The sequence below is a fragment of the Chrysemys picta genome, chromosome 2, assembly GCF_011386835.1.
Source record: "Chrysemys picta bellii isolate R12L10 chromosome 2, ASM1138683v2, whole genome shotgun sequence".
Taxonomy (NCBI): domain Eukaryota; kingdom Metazoa; phylum Chordata; order Testudines; family Emydidae; genus Chrysemys; species Chrysemys picta.
The window spans coordinates 244,396,993-244,414,531 of NC_088792.1; the positions used below are offsets into that span (position 1 = coordinate 244,396,993).

At 44.3% G+C, this 17,539-nt stretch overlaps 2 protein-coding genes across 2 annotated transcripts in view; one reads left to right on the plus strand and one right to left on the minus strand.

The window, feature by feature from the left end:
• The window catches only part of MMP16 (matrix metallopeptidase 16), a 309,944-nt gene extending 292,671 nt beyond the window's left edge, over nt 1-17,273 (minus strand). Inside the window, exon 1 of the mRNA XM_065585863.1 lies at nt 16,935-17,273. Coding sequence (XP_065441935.1) covers nt 16,935-16,961 — 27 coding nt within the window. The 5' untranslated portion in view covers nt 16,962-17,273. The remainder of the gene's footprint in view (nt 1-16,934) is intronic.
• LOC135981761 (uncharacterized) lies at nt 2,562-5,079 on the plus strand. The gene is made up of 2 exons (XM_065585861.1): nt 2,562-3,515; nt 4,510-5,079. Exons 1-2 carry the CDS (start codon nt 2,939-2,941, stop codon nt 4,983-4,985), a joined length of 1,053 nt encoding a protein of 350 aa, XP_065441933.1. The 5' UTR covers nt 2,562-2,938; the 3' UTR covers nt 4,986-5,079.
• Nucleotides 17,274-17,539: the final 266 nt, after the last annotated feature.

Sequence of the window (17,539 nt, forward strand, 5' to 3'; positions counted from 1 at the left end):
TTCTTAATCAAGAAATCAACCTCCTAAAAAGCGGTCATGGTTAAAGGGAGTTTGAGTACTAGCTCTCACTCCCTAGAAGTGCCCCATGCGGCTGGCATAATATATAACCTCTGACAGCTAACCTCATACCACTTGCCTTCTCAACATGGAGGTGTTCTGAACTGAAAGTGAGAATGTGAAAGGTGGGTGTTTGGTGCCTTATAACCAGACTGCTCTGGGCAGATGAGGCTTGGTAGGCAGTCTCTCAGAGAAGAGACTCCAATTTCAAACCAAGAACATCAGGTATGCCCAGCTGGTTTGTAAAAGTTGTGCCAATCACACATGTACTATAAGTTTTTGGCTTCAGGGAGTATACCAGTACAATGCTAGGGCATCCCATGGAAGCAACAAATGACTACTTCACGTAACAGCTGTCGAAAGTAGGAAGAGGCTACCACATTCTGGGCATATGTAGCTAATGAAGTGAGCCAAAGAGCTACATTTGGCTTCCGTGAATGTGGGATCAATGACCAGGAAATCAAGAGATGTAGCCAAGATGTTGAAAAGGAGACAGCATGTTGTGTGTATACAAGAAACAAAATGGAAGGGGTCAAAATACATACATATCAGGGAAGGGTACAAACTAATGCTCAGATTTCAGAGTGGCAGCCGTGTTAGTCTGTATTCACAAAAACAGGAGTACTTGTGACACCTTAGAGACTAACAAATTTATTTGAACATAAGCTTTCGTGGGCTACTGCCCACTTCTTCAGATGCATCGAATGGCTGACTTAGAACAATGCTTCCTCAGCTCTTGTCCCTTAACGCCCCTACTCTACTTGCGCTACATTGATGACATCTTCATCATCTGGACCCATGGAAAAGAAGCCCTTGAGGAATTCCACCATGATTTCAACAATTTCCATCCCACCATCAACCTCAGCCTAGACCAATCCACACAAGCGGTCCATTTCCTGAACACTACTGTGCTAATAAGCGATGGTCACATAAACACCCCCTATTCTGGAAACCTAGTGACCGCTATACTTACTTACATGCCTCCAGCTTCCATCCAGAACAAACCACACAATCCATTGTCTACAGCCAAGCTCTAAGATACAACTGCATTTGCTCCAATCCCTCAGACAGAGACAAACACCTACAAGATCTCTATTAAGCATTCTTAAAAAATACAATACCCACCTGCTGAAGTGAAAAAACAGATTGAAAGAGCCAGAAGAGTACCCAGAAGTCACCTACTACAGGACAGACCCAACAAAGAAAATAACAGAACGCCACTAGCCATCACCTTCAGCCCCCAACTAAAACCTCTCCAGCGCATCAAAGATCTACAACCTATCCTGAAAGATGATCCCTCTCTCTCACAGATCTTGGGAGACAGACCAGTCCTCACTTACAGACAGCCCCCCAACCTGAAGCAAATACTCCCCAGCAACCACACACCACACAAAAACACTAATCCAGGAACCTATCCTTGCAACAAAGCCTGATGCGAACTCTGTCCACATATTTAGTCAAGTGACACCATCATAGGACCTAATCACATCAGCCACACCATCAGGGGCTCATTCACCTGCACATCTACCAATGTGATATGTGCCATCATGTGCCAGCAATGCCCCTCTGCCATGTACATTGGCCAAACTGGACAGTCTGTACGCAAAAGAATAAATGGACACAAATCTGACATCAGAATCATAACATTCAAAAACCAGTAGGAGAACACTTCAACCTCTCTGGTCACTCAGTACCAGATTTAAAAGTGGCAATTTTGCAACAGAAAATCTTCAAAAACAGACTCCAATGAGAAATTGATTAACTTGAATTAATATGCAAACTAGATACCATTAACTTAGGTTTAAATAGAGACTGGGAATGGCTGAGTCATTACACAGATTGAATCTATTTTCCCATGTTAAGTATCCTTACACCCCATGTCAACTGTCTTCAATGGCCCATCTTGATTATCACTATAAACATTTTTTTCTCCTGCTGATTATAGCTCATCTTAATTAATTAGCCTCTTAGAGTTGATATGGCTACTTCCACCTTTTCATGATAGATAGATAGATATCCTTACTATATGTTCCATTCTATGCATCTGAAGAAGTGGGCTGTAGCCTATGAAAGCTTATGCTCAAATAAATTAGTTTCTAAAGTGTCACAAGTACTCCTGTTCTTTTTTTGAAAATAATGCTCAGTAGCAAGTAGGAACAGAGAAGGAATAACCACAGCAGAAATATTACAGGATAAGGTAGTGGACATCCAAAGAAAGAATTACCAGCTAATGAAAGTTAGGATAGCACTTGGCAGATTACAAATATTTAATGTTTGAGGATAAATGCTCCAGGTTGATTGTACGATTGATAAGGTGGAATTCCAGATAGTGCTAGAACGAGTGATAAGTGAAGTATCACAAGCTGAGTATTTTATTGTCAGACGGGATCTCAATGGGCAGGTGGGAGAACACAGTGAGTGCCACAAAGATTGTTATAGAGGATGAGGCTTTGGAACCACAAATGAAGCTGGTGAGGATATCTTAGGCCTGGTCTACACTAGGCATTTATGTCGAAGTTAGCGCCGTTAAATCGAATTAACCCTGCACCCGTCCACACTGCGATGCTATTTAGTTCGACATAGAGGTCTCTTTAATTCGACTTCTGTACTCCTCCCCGACGAGGGGAGTAGCGCTAAATTCGACATGGCCATGTCGAATTAGGCTAGGTGTGGATGGAAATCGACGCTAATAGCTCCGGGAGCTATCCCACAGTGCACCACTCTGTTGACGCTCTGGACAGCAGTGCGAGCTCGGATGCTCTGACCAGCCACACAGGAAAAGCCCCGGGAAAATTTGAATTTGAATTCCTTTTCCTGTCTGGCCAGTTTGAATCTCATTTCCTGTCTGGACATCGTGGCGAGCACAGCAGCACTGGCAACGATGCAGAGCTCTCCAGCAGTGATGGCCATGCAGTCTGGGAATAGAAAGAGAGCCCCAGCATGGACTGATCGTGAAGTCTTGGATCTCATCGCTGTGTGGGGCGATGAGTCCGTGCTTTCCGAGCTGCGATCCAAAAGAAGGAATGCAAAGATCTACGAGAAGATCTCTAAAGACATGGCAGAGAGAGGATACAGCCGGGATGCAACGCAGTGCCGCGTGAAAATCAAGGAGCTGAGACAAGGCTACCAGAAGACCAAAGAGGCAAACGGACGCTCCGGATCCCATCCCCAGACATCCCGTTTCTACGAGGCACTGCATTCCATCCTCGGTGCTGCCGCCACCACTACCCCACCAGTGACCGTGGACTCTGAGGATGGGATACTGTCCACGGCCGGTTCCTCAGACATGTTAGGGGACGGGGAAGATGAGGAAGGAGATGAGGAGGGCGAGGCAGTTGGCAGATCTCACAACGCTGATTTCCCCGACAGCCAGGATCTCTTCATCACCCTTACAGAGATCCCCTACGAAGCGTCCCCAGCCATTACCCCGGACACAGAATCTGGTGAAGGATCAGCCAGTAAGTGTTGTAAACATCTAAACATTTATTTTTAACAAAACAGGAATATTAACAATTAAAAGAATGGGTTGTTCATGATTAGTGTGCCCTAGGCGCTTAACGGTTTAGTAAGGGGCAGTGCAAGTTTTGAAAAGAAATCTAGCAATGTCCGGTTTTCAGTGATTGTCCTGCACAAGCCGCTCTACTGTGTATTCCCTGCTACTGCAGCTACAGTAAAATGCGGTCTATATGTGCGGGGATAGAGCAGTAATCCTCCTGGGACATCTCGATGAAGCTCTCCTGGAGGTAACTTGAAAGACGTTGCATGAGGTTCTTGGGGAGAGCGGCCTTATTGGGTCCTCCGAAGTACGACACGTTGCCGCGCCACGAGATTATCAGGTACTCGGGGATCATTGCTCTGCACAGCAGGGCGGCATACGGCCCTGGTCTTTGGAGGCTTTCCCGGAGCATTCTCTCTTTGTCGCTCTCGGAGATCCTCATCAGGGTGATGTCGGCCATGGTGACCTGCTTTTAATTAGGTAGGGGAATGTTAGTGTTGGGACTGCTTTCCCGTTCCTTTACAGAACTGTCACCGCTGGTTTGCAGCCACGCGGTGGAGGCGGGAGAGGGGCAGCCGAAAGGGATCATTCCCGGGGACAGCCGCGAGGGGGTGGGACAGGGGCAGAGTTCCCGCTTGCCGGATTGCTGGCAGCAGGGACTGACATTGATTTAAATGTGAAATGAGGCCAGTGGTAATATAAAAGTTTTAAACTGCCACAAGTGTACGGCTTACCATGTCTGCCTGCAACAGAAATTCCGTTGTGCTGCCTCGCTTCTCAAATGTGCTGTTCAAGACCCCAGGCACAGAATGCGAAGGCCGAGAATTCGACCTTGTGCTGAGTGCGCATGTGAAAGGTGCTGTGCATGGTCTTGTTCACAGAGAAAGACTATGTTCTTTGTTCACAACTACATTTATCTTTCAGAGGAATTCACTCCCTTTTTCCCATTTCCACAGCCCCGTCTGCGACTGTCTCACAACCTAGCCTGGAATCACACTCCCAGAGGCTAGCGCGGATTAGGCGTAGGAAGAAGAGGACACGGGAGGACATGTTCTCTGAGCTTATGGCCTCTTCCCAAGCCCAGGCAGCACAGCAGACCCAGTGGCGGGAGAACTTGACCCGAATGCACCAAGCCAACATGGATCGGGAGGAGAGGTGGCGGCAGGAAGACCAGCAGGCGACTCAAACGCTGCTTGGACTACTGAGGGAGCAAACGGACACGCTCCGGCGCCTTGTGGATGTTCTGCAGGAACGGAGGCAGGAGGACAGAGCCCCGCTGCAGTCCATCTCTAACCGCCCTCCCCCGCCACCAAGTCCCATACCCACCTCACCCAAAGTGCAAAGAAGGAGAGGCGGCAGAGTCCCTGCTAACTCTCACTCCACCCCTGCAGAGAGCTCTAGTAGCAGAAGGCTCTCATTTCCCAAAATTTGAAAAGTTCTTTCCTTCCCGCCTGACACAAGCCCACGTCCAAGTTTCACCTCCCAATGCCATGTGTAGTTGATAATAAAAAATTCGTTTCTGTTAACTACTGTTTCAATCATGTTCTTTTGGAGGAGGAGGGGAAAGGGGGTTGGAAATTGGACAGGACAGTCTCCTTTGGCAGGGTACATAGTCGGGGGCAGGCACAGCAGCAGGGCACATACACAGTGCAGTGATGCAGTGACTAGTTGCCCCGGTTAGTCTGGGAGGTTGTTTTGATGTAATGTTGGGGGGGGTGGGTTGCTCTGTGACTTTGTGGCGGGGGAGGGCAGTTACAGATCTTAAGCGCCGGTCCTTAGACAGGATCACAGAGCCACACAGCATGGGATCTGTAACCGTCCTCCCCCTGCCACAAAGTCAAATAGACCTCCCATACACACAGTCCCGATCAGGAGGGGTGACAGGCTCCGTTGAAACAAGCATCCCACCGCAGCGGAGCCTGTCAATCCTTGAGTTTAGAAGCTGCATTCGCATCACAACACTAGACCCGCCCCGCACCACAGTCTGCGTCCCAGTTTTAAAAAATTCCCGCTAAAACAGTATTAAAGAAAACGGTGTGCTTTAACAAAGTAGAACTATTTTTATTTCGACACGTGTGTTGGAGGGGGGGTGAAGGGGGTATGTAACTGGATAGGATAGTCAACATTACCTGGGTAAAGAAACGGGGGCAGGTTTAGCTTCTCAGTACACAAACTATAAAATCACAGGTTACCCTGCTCACTCAGGAACTTTGCTTTCAAAGCCTCCCGGATGCACAGCGCTTCCCGCTGGTCTCTTCTAATCGCCCGGCTGTCTGGCTGTGCGTAATCACCAGCCAGGCTATTTTCCTCAACCTCCCACCCCGCCATAAAGGTCTCCCCCTTGCTCTCACAGAGATTGTGGAGCACACAGCAAGCTGCTATAACAATGGGGATATTGGTTTCGCTGAGATCACAGCGAGTCAGTAAGCTTCTCCATCTCCCCTTGAGACGGCCAAAAGCACACTCCACCACCATTCTGCACTTGCTCAGCCGGTAGTTGAAGAGTTCTTTTTCAGTGTCCAGGGCGCCAGTATAGGGCTTCATGAGCCAGGGCATTAGCGGGTAGGCTGGGTCCCCGAGGATGACTATAGGCATCTCCACATCCCCAACAGTTATTTTGTGGTCCGGGAAGTAAATACCTTGTTGCAGCCGTCTAAACAGACCAGAGTTCCTGAAAACACGAGCGTCATGAACCTTGCCCGGCCATCCCACGTAGATGTTGGTAAAACGTCCCCTGTGGTCCACCAGTGCTTGCAGCACCATGGAAAAGTATCCCTTTCGGTTAATGTACTGGGTGGCCTGGTGGTCCGGTGCCAGGATAGGGATGTGAGTTCCATCTATGGCCCCACCGCAGTTTGGGAATCCCATCGCTGCGAAGCCATCTATGATCGCCTCCACGTTTCCCAGGGTCACTACCTTTGGCAGCAGTACATCAACGATTGCCTTCGCTACTTGCATCACAACAACCCCCACGGTAGATTTGCCCACCCCAAACTGGTTCGCGACTGACCGGTAGCTGTCTGGCGTTGCAAGCTTCCACAGGGCTATGGCCACTCGCTTCTGTACACTCAGTGCAGCTCGCAACCGGGTGTCACTGCGCTTCAGGGCAGGGGACAGCAACTCACAAAGTTCCAGGAAAGTTCCCTTCCGCATGCGAAAGTTTCGCAGCCACTGGGATTCATCCCAGACCTGCAGCACTATGCGGTCCCACCACTCAGTGCTTGTCTCCCGTGCCCAGAATCGCCGTTCCACGGCATCAACATGACCCATTGCCACTGTGATGTCCTCGGCGCTGGGTCGCCTGCTTTCTGACAGGTCTGTGCTACTCTCAGACTTCAGGACATCACCGCGGTGCCGTAGCCTCCTTGCCTGACTTTTCTGCATCTGCCTCAGGGAAACCTTTATGATAAGCTGCGAGACGTTGAGAGCGGCCACAACTGCAGCGATGGTCGCAGCGGGCTCCATGCTCGGAGTACAGTGGCGTCCGCGCTGTCAATGACTGGAAAAGCGTGCGAACTGTTTTCCCGCCGGCGCTTTCAGGGAGGGAGGGCGGGAGTGATGGACGGATGACGACAGTTTCCCAAAAGCACCCTCGACTCATTTTGTTACCCAGAAGGCATTGCCGGCTACACCCAGAATTCCAATGGGCAGAGGGGACTGCGGGAACTGTGGGATAGCTGACCACAGTGCACCGCTTCGAATGTCGACGCTATCACCGTTAGTGTGGACGCACAAAGTCGAATTACTGTCCTTAGTGTGGACACACACGTTCGACTTTGCAATATCGATTACAAAAATTCGATGCAAGTAAAATCGAACTACTCTCGTAGTGTAGACAAGGCCTTAGAGTTAGCCAGAGTTCATGGCCTAATTGTTGTCAATACATACTTTGTAAAGGAGGAGCAGCATTTCAAGAGATCTAAAAAACATGAGGCTAAAGTGATCATAGGAGGGCAGATTGAAGAGGAACTGAAATGGCTTGTAGTGGATTTCTGGATGAAAAGACTACTGGAAGACAAAAGAGGAGTTGTGGAACAAAGGATAAAAGTGGGGGAGGCTCCTGGATGGACAAGTTAGTCTTAGATTTAAGAATGAAGTTCTACAGAGGTTGGGCAATGACCAAACTGACCATGATGATACCAATAAGATTTTGGGAAAATATCCAAACATTTTATAGAAAGTGCATAAGCTGCCTGTGGCCAAATGAAAGGAGGGACGTTTCATGGCAAGGAGATGTGGTTATGGTCCAGTGATGTGCAATAGGCAGTAAAGAAGAAGGAAAGGTGTAAGCAATAGCAGAAAGAAAGAATGTTGGACAGTTATGAGGAATACAAGCTGGAAAAGAAAGTGGCAACAAGAACAGTTGCAGGAGCTAAGGGTCAGGCATTTCAAGCCCTATACCCAGGATTACTAACAAAGGAAGGGGAAAAGGAATATATAGATTAGGCAAGACTAGCCAAAAGAACCACAAGAGGAGCTGTGAAATGTGCCAAAGATGGAAATGGCAGTGTAGTGGTGGAAGACCCTGAAAAAATTAGGGGGTGGTAGTGGTATTATTGGAAACTGCTCAATTAAGAGAATGTGAAGAAACTGTTGAGGGAAGTATGTGTAAGCAACAACCTCATAAAACCTGCCACCATGGTGGAGACTCAAACAGCGCTAAAGAGGATTAAATATGAGAAGGCAGTGGGACATGACAGTATACCAGTTGAGGGATTTAAAAGCATTAGGATATGAATGAGTGGTGATGATGATGAACTTTTTCAGCTTAACCCTCTGAACTGGAAAAATGTCCAATGAATGGCAGAAGAGCACATGTCTTCCTATCTTTAAACAAAAGAGAGAAATTCAAAGATGTAGTACTTATTGACCCATCAAGTTAATGAGTCGCATGGGGAAAACGGCTCAAAAGAATTATCAAGAAAAAAGACTTTGTTTACTTGATGACCCAGCTCCTTCCAAAAACAAACTCACGTTTATGCCAGGAAGGTCCATAATGGATGCAGTGTTTGCAGCTTGATTATTGCAGGAGAAGTACAGGGAGAAAAAAGGAACTGCATGTACTGTTTGTGGATTTAGAGAAGACTTATGACAGAATTCTTAGAGAATTTTCTTATGATACCTACAGTCACAATCTGCCAGAGACATATGTTCAGACTATCAAGGGCATGTACAAGGGGTAACACAACTGTAGTGAGAAGCAGCTGAGGGTACGGTGAGTCATTCACTGTGAGGGTAGGTCTACATCAAGGATCAGCCTTAAGCCCATTCCTAGCTGTGATTGTAATGGACACCTTGATGCAGGAGATTAGAGAAGAGGCTGCACAGAACTTGATTTTGCTGATGTCATTATGTTGTGAGAAAACAAATACAAACTGGAAAGGGACCTATAACAATGTATGACTACATTAGAATAAAATTGCTTATGAATCAGCTGACAAAAGATGGAATACATGCAATGTTTCATTGAGAGGGACAACAAGAAGCCACATGACAGAGTTAATGTCTGTGCAACAATGTAAATATCTGGATTCAGTGTTGAGCCATGATGGCAATGTGGATGGTAGGAACTGCATGACAAACACTTGATGTAAATGGAGGGAGTTTACACAAATTCTATTAGATGAGAATATGCCAAGGACACTAAGGAGAAAAGTATATAAGATCATGTTCAGGCTAGCCATGACTTATGGGTTGAAATGCTAGCCAATGAGAAAGAAAAGAACAACACCTTCACACCACCAAAATAAGAATGCTCCAGTGGATGTTGGGTGAGATGTAAGCTGAGGCTATGCAATGGAATGATATGAGCTGTAATGCAGGTAGCCCCTATCCCATAAAAGCTGAGGGAGTATCAACTGAGATGTTTGGGTCATGTAAGACAATGAGATATGGGATATGTTGGCTAAAGAATACAAGAACTAGCAGTCATGGGGCAAAGATCATGAGGAAGACCTAGACAAAGGTGCCCTGAGACCCTGAAGGAGGACATGAAAAAGTTTAAATGTCAGCTTGGAAGATACATTTGACAAGAACACTTAGAGATGCAGAAGAACTGCCAACCCTGATTGATCGTCAAGGTGAAGATGAAGAAGAATTTTCTTAATTGAGTGGTGGTGGTTTTTTTAATCCCTCCCTTAAATAACATTTATTGGGGACCCTCTTTCCAGCTGTAGAAGGGGGAATTTTTCATGTGGTCAACAGCCGAGAAAAGAAGGGACTCTCCACATGAGAAACCTGCCTAAGCCATGTGAAGCACATGGAGTAAGCCTCCTCTTCGGCATCATTCCTCCTGCCATCACCCCCATCCCTGGAATGGCTAATGGCATGGAGAATTCTGGGATCTGTGCACTGGGTCCTGCCCATCTGTCTGAAGAATCCAAACTCCCAAGTAGAGCTGGGCAAACTTTTTCCTACCAAAATGATTTTTTTTTTTTTGGTTTAAAAAAAAAATGCAGTTTCAGTTACATCAAAATGTTTAGCAAATTCACAACAATTTCACTAAACGTTTTTTGTTAAAAAAACCCAACAACCCTAAAAACATTCAAAAAAATATTCAAAATGTATTATTTTGCAATTGTCTAAAGGAAACTTCTTGATTAGCAATGATTGTTTCAAAATTTTCTTCAATTATATTTAATTTTTTTAAAAATGCAACATTTCATTTTGGGGTCGAGCAAAATGTTTTGTTCAACCAAAAATGATTTCCCCCCCAATGTATTGATTTTCTGGAAATTTTGAAAAACTTCATTTTTGGCAAAACTGGAACTTTTTTTATTTTTTTCAGAATTGTCAGTGACCTGAAAAATCCATTATTTGCACAGCTCTACTCACAGCCTGATCCTCCTTGAATGCTCAGAACACTGCCTGCTCACTAGTTTAGTTTAATTGCATTGACTGTGATCAGGGCCGGCTCCAGGCACCAGCCTGGCAAGCAGGTGCTTGGGGCGGCCGTTCCGGAGAGGGGCAGCATGTCCAGGTATTCGGCGGCAATTCGGCGGACGGTCCCTCACTCCCGCTGGGAGCAAAGTACCTCCCGCCGAATTGCCACCGCAGATCGCGATCGCGGCTTTTTTTTTTTTTTTTTGGCTGCTTGGGGTGGCCAAAACCCTGGAGCCGGCCCTGACTGTGATGGAGTAAGTAATTTACACTAGCATATGTGAGGTGGGAAACCAGGTCCATGAAGTTACTTTCTCTCAGCCCTCCTTCCTGGGAAAGTCCTATAAAAGATCACCATCTGCCCAAGGGTGACCTCTATATATGTAATGCAACAGGCTGTAATAAGGAGGATGATAAACTCCACTTATATACTCCAAAAACATAACTATTCTCTAGTGTGAAGACTGAAGAGACAGTTCTACTTGGCCCCGAAGTAAATGTACAGGTGCAGGAAATAAATGTGCACTTGTGTGTGGGGGAATCTGTAATTAACTGTACATTTCAATTTTGGATTTCTGCTTCTGTTCCACTCCACCGGATGAAACACATACTATTCTTCATTTCTAACATTCTAATCACAAAGTATTTTAGCACCCCCGGTCCAGAACAGTGTGAAATGCAACGCAGACAGTTGGAAAGGTAGTTTACTGAGCATCTCCCCATCTCAAATTGGTGTGGAGTTAATTCAGTTGAACAACAACAAAATGAAAGAGTTGTTGAACAGGCATGATGTGAGTCAGATAGAAACAATATTAGTTCCAACTCCATATTTTTAATGGTGCCTGATAACATTTTTGTACTCCTCATATGCTATGCTACATTCTGACAAGTAAGTTAGAGTATTTTCCAAATTACCTGAAATGCCATGGGTGGATATCATATTGCATACTGCAAGTTATTGGGCTGAATAGGAGTAAAATTCTATAGCCTGTGTTACATAGGAGGCCAGACTAGATGATCTAACAGTCTCTTCTGACCTTAAAACACATGAATCTATTACATATATTTCTTTCCTGACACTCAGATACTATGGAGATGGTCATCTTAATAATTTCTCCTATTGTAAGTGTAGAGACAGAAAACCTTATTTACCATTTCTTTGTGAGTCAGTATTTTTCTTTTGATAAATGCAAACTAAGTGATTAATGAACCCAGGAATACAAAATGGCAAACAGAATAAAGACAAAAATCAATAGCTCTTTATGGTCCCTTTGATGCAGGCCATGTATAAAATATACATCACAGGTGAAAACTTTAAAGCCCATTATATTGTTTGTCTAATATATTTATATAATCATTTTTTTTTGCAAGACAAGAGAAGTGCTTCGTATAGAATTAATCAATTAGAAAATCATCAGCTGGAGAGAAAAAGGAGTTAATTTGCATAACTTTTGTTCTAAGAAAAATAACTCAGCAAACTCAAGATCTGTTATCTGTGTGCTCTAGAAAGTATTATGAAGTAAGCAAGGCATCAGCTAAAAGGTTGAAAAGCATCATGTTTGAAGGTTAGCCTTTTACTAACAGAGTTGAAAAGCACATGTGCAGGGCACTTTTCAAGAATGGGGTCTCTTTGGACATGCAACAGGGAACTATAATGCTCAGTTTGGGATGCACTGGAAAACAGTGGAATTTTCAAAATAAAGGGCTGGCAGTCCAGGTGTTCTGAAATTTTGTAGTTTGTTCTGGCCACTCTGTTTCCTGTATGTTTTGCAACTGGCTAACTGATTAGTTTCAGGAGGTTTCAAAAGGAAGGTGTCATGTTAGGATACATTACCAAGATACTTGTGTGCCCACCTGTTCTGTAATGCAGAGGTGTTCTGGTTCTGTTCTTCGATGCTAGCACTTAGCATATGGCCTTGTGTAATAAGGTAATAAGAACCCATGCAGACCCATGAAACATACCAGGCACCAAAAATTCCCATATTGCTTGGATGAGTGCAGACCTTGCATCACATGAATCATATTATATTTGCTCAGAAGAGAAGCTGGGGGAATACACCAGATAAAGGACCACTGTAGCATACTTTCACCAAAAACTGATGCATTTCTTGTAAGATGCAAGACTACATCGTCAAACATCCTTTTCCCCCAGCACAGAACATCACTGGGCCCAAGGAGCTTGGTCACCCAGAAGAGGCAAATTGTGCTCTGTAATTGGTTAGTGGGCCATGAATTGGCAGAGGGCCTGGGCTGCCAATAGGCAGGGCTCAATGTGAAATGTCCAGGAACCCAGGATTCTCACCCAATTTTTTAGGTTAACAGAGATTGAAAGAGCAATAACCAATTTAGTCAGTAAAGAGGGGTTTCCATAAGGTGATTAAAAACTGTTGTGTGGCTTAATTGTCTAATATGTATAAAGTACTTTGAATTCCTCAGATACAAGGTTCTGTATATGTTACAAATGTTATACCCATGTATATATTCATGGCAGAGAGTGAGTCAGGGCTAGCTCCCTCTCAAAACCTGTCAAATCAAAATAGGATTCCTTCTGGGGACTTTAGACTAAGAATGCCTCCTGCTGCACTAGAGACTAATCTGCAAAAGGGGCCTGATTAGAGGGGGATTATGATCTAGGGGATAAGGCACTGAATCAGGAATGGGGAGACTTTTGTCCCACCATAATTCTGACACTAATTTACAGAATGCCTTTGGGCAAATCACTTCACCTCTCTGTGCCTATCTTCCCCCTCCCACATATTGTCCATCTTGTCTGCTTACATTGTAAGCTGTCTGTTATTATCTTTGTACAGTACTTTGCACTGGGTCTGTGATCATGGTTGAGGCTTCTAAGTGCTACCACAATCTAAATAAAAATAAATACATATGCTGGCTTTATTCATCAATTCCAAGGCCAGAAGGGACCATTGACATCATCTAGTCTGACCTCTAGTATAACACAGGTCACAGAACTTCCCCAAAATAATTCCTACCACCGATCTATTAGAAAAACATCCACTCTTGATTTTAAAATGGTCAGTAATGGACAATCCACCATGACTCTTGTTAAGTTGTTCCAATGGCTAATTACGTGCCCTTTTAAAATTTTACAATTTATTTCCACTCTGAATTTGTGTAACTTCACCTGCCCCCAGGTCCATAAGTATCTGAATTCCAAAGGAAGGATGGAGAAAGTGCACGGTTATGTGCTTAGAAAGCACTGGTAGTTTTAAAAGTAGCAGAACTCAACACAAATTGGGTAGAGAAACATCTTTATGGCTTGGTTTGTATACAGAATGATGAAACAACTAAAGTAAGACCTAATCTACACTAGAATTTACCTTGGAATAACTTATGTCGCTCAGGAGTGTGAATAAGCCACCCCTTGAAAAACTTTAGTTAAACCAACCTAAGCGCTGGTGTAAACAGCCCTATGTTGGTGGGAGAGCTCTCTCCCATTGGCTTAGAGTGTCTTCACCAGAAGTGCTACAGCAGTGCAGCTACCACTGTAGTGCTTCTACTGTAGATGAAACCTAAGAATTATGGCATCTGCCACTGTACAGTGATTAAACAGCCCCACCCTACACCCCCTCAAAAAAACCAAAAAAGCACTCAACCAATTTCAACCTTGGGTTTAGTGCTCCATAAGCTCCCCTTTTCCTCCCCCCACCCACACACAATGGATATTGAGAAGGAAGAGATGGGGAGGAAATCCACACAGTCTAACAAATGTTGATCAGGTTGTTAGGATAGACTGAGTGCTCCCAATAACAGCCTTGTGAACAAACATGACCATTAACACAAAAGCATTGTACATAATACACACAAAACTACTCATCTGCCACTCTCCACAGCATGAACCCAACTGCCAAGGTGTTAATCCTGTGGAGGCACCATTATTATTGTCTGTAATGAGTGAAAAGACATGGAACAAACAGCAAATGACAATTGGCTGCACGAGAACAAAACCCTCACAAAGCTATGTATCCCCACAAGTATGTGCCAGTGTTCCATCATGTGCTTTTCCAGCACCTGTCTGGGGTGTGAAGGTGTCCCTTGGCACAGGCAGATGTCACCCTTTTTTCTCCCTGATGTCCCAAGATATGTACACATGACTTCCCAGATTTCCCCTGCCCATTGGGAACCAGGATCATTGTGCACATGGTGGGGATCTGGCTGCCTGTACAGAGTTTGTAAACCAGACCCGTTCAGTGCCCACTCTGAACAGAAGTACTCCTCTTTACCCACACATACGTTATGCAGAGTGCAGCAGGTGATGATTATGCAAACAGCATTGGTCACAGTGGTAGCCTGAAAGCTTGTTGGCCCTGCCTATGTACCTCTCTGGATGCCAATGACCACTCTGCAGTTACTGAGTTTGCAACAGAACTCTCCTTTTCCAGGGTTCTTGATGTCAGGGTAGGGATAAAGAGCCAAGTTAGGAGCAGGTGTTCAGGGTCCCCCCTCCTCACATAATTGTTGGCAAACACACTAGAGTGAACAATGTCATTTTGGGGGGCATAAAGTCCCTTCTCCCCCCTTCAAGTACACTCCCCATCTCCTCAACACCCTGGTGTCATTAACCTTTACAGTGTTTTCCACTTTGGTATCCATGAATCTGTCTCTGTGGTCAGCCAAGTCCTGCAAAAGGAGTAAGTAACCTTTTCAGTTCACATACTCACTCGCCCCTTTTGTTGGGCAAAGTATTTGCATGCGGGTGCCATCAACAGCCCCTGCACAGTTTGAAAACCCCATCTTCTCAGATCCAGCTAGAGAGTCTCTTGTAATGCACAGAACCCTGGGATACTGCCTCCTGAAATGGTTATGCTACTGTCACATAACAAAAGCGGCAGTGTGTTTGTGGGTATACATGTGTACACCCATCTCCAGCACAGCCAAAGAGGAGACTCAGTGAGGGTATGGGGAACATGCATAAGCATGTACATGGTCAACTATTCAAGTATTTAGACAAAGCCTTAGACTGTCATATTCAAAACAATCAGATTATGGTTGCATGTGCACATGAAAAATTCATGCTAAGACTTTTCTTTTAAATATTACATAATATTGATTTTTAAATATTACTAAAAAGACATTATATAGCACACAGAAAACAATTTTAAATGGTTCAATACACATAGGAGACTTATAGGGAATGACAGTTCACAGACATTTCATAGTTTATGGAAAAGAAAAAAGAAAATGCTCGTAGTGCAACAGTTATAAACCAGAGCAGGGCAAATAGTGCAAACTATTCTGTGAATCTTTAGTTGAATTTTTAAATAAATTTACTTCAACTACATTTATGTCACTTTTCTATTTTTTTTTAAAGTGTTTGCAAGAATGAATTTTACTTTCAAAAATGTTTGTGGAATGTGAATTTCGTGTGTTAGTACAATCACACATGCAAATGTAGAATTTGCTTTCAGAATATTTGCACCAGGTGCTGGAACAATGGGTGCTGGGGGTGCTGCTGCACTCCCTCACTTGAAGTGGTTACCATTATATACAGGGTTTACAGTTTGGTTCAATGGCTCTCAGCACCCCCACTATAAAAACTGTTCCAGCGCCTCTGGAACTGCTTGAATACTTACCAGACAGGAAATAAAGCCCATACCATGTGATTTATCTGACCAAATTAATTAACAGCACTTCAATATGAATAACAAATATGCTACAAGAACAGTTTGTGATCAGTCCCTAAAGGTAAAAACAAGTTTAAACAAAAGTTATTTAATTGTAACAAATAAATTTGAGGGAACTGCAATCTGCTTGCAAATATTCCATGAGCAGAAAGAGTGTGAATTCACTGAATCAGTTAATAGTTGCAACTCATTCACTCAGCTATATTATAAACACTACTCATTAGTGCTCTTGCATGGAGTCCTTTTGCACCATATTTGAACAAAGTAAGTGAAGAGAGTGGTTGTTCCATTAGTCACCATCTAATACATAATGTCCCAAGGAAGAATAATACTAAAAGCTATTTCAAGGAAGGATCTTTCATGTAATTTCAAATAAAATTTCCACTGCACAGTACTGGTCCCACAAGTCAGCGCCATATAGAGCAGCTGGCAGCTCTGTGCTTCCTTTGAAGGTCCAGTCTGCCACAGATCTATGATGAGACCAATAGGGTATTAGATGCTGCAGTTGCTATGCACAGTATTTAAAAAAAAAAAAAAAAAAAAAAAAAAAAAAACACACAAAATCTGTACAAATCCCCAAATCAAAGAAACCTAGGAAGATACAGACAATTATTATTTATATTTAAGATCCAGATCCTTCAATTGGATCCATATGGCTAGATTCTGTGTCAGTGGGGCATCAGGGGGACACAAGGGGACCTCATATGGATGCAGGTACAGAATCAGTGACTATAGTTCTCTCTTGATCAAAATAATAAAACCAAAGTTTTGGTCTCGGAATAGAATATGAAAGTAGCAAATAATGCACACCTGTGCGCATGCGCACACACACACACACAGCGTGAAGGAGTTTTACTCACTTCTAGTGCCTCCTTATGGTCAAACATGGCACAACAGCTCTCTTCCTGTCAAGTAACTTCTGCCAGTGGAGGGGACACTTCTACAGTGGTCTGTTTGTTCCTGCAACTTGGCCCACCGGCCAGATGGCTTTAAAGTTTCTCCCCTTCCAAGATAGTCCATGAATAAAAAGCAAAGGGAATTAATGCAAATAAACTGAGCTAATAGGAAAAAGAAGGGAATGATTCTTTCTCAAGGTGCATCAGAATCTGGCCTCCCTTCTCTCAAGGGAGGGCCATCAGGAAGCAGCCATCTGGGAAGTTGCTACCTTCAGTCATTCCTTTCCTCAGGGGCTGAAGGTCTGTTCTCTTTCCTGCTCTACTCAGCTGCTCCCCTTTTAAGCTCCTCCTCCAGCCTGTGCACAACTTGCAGCTGTGGCAGGGCGGGGCTACCTGAGCCCAAAGCAGCTCCATAGCCCTGTCCAATGTAAGGTTTATATACCCTATCACAACACACACACCAATCTGTGTCCAAGACTGAATCTCCAGACAATGACTGTGAAACAATTTCTGAGACCGCTGATTTTCTTTCTTGCACAAATATCTTTGCTTCTCCAGGATTATGCAAA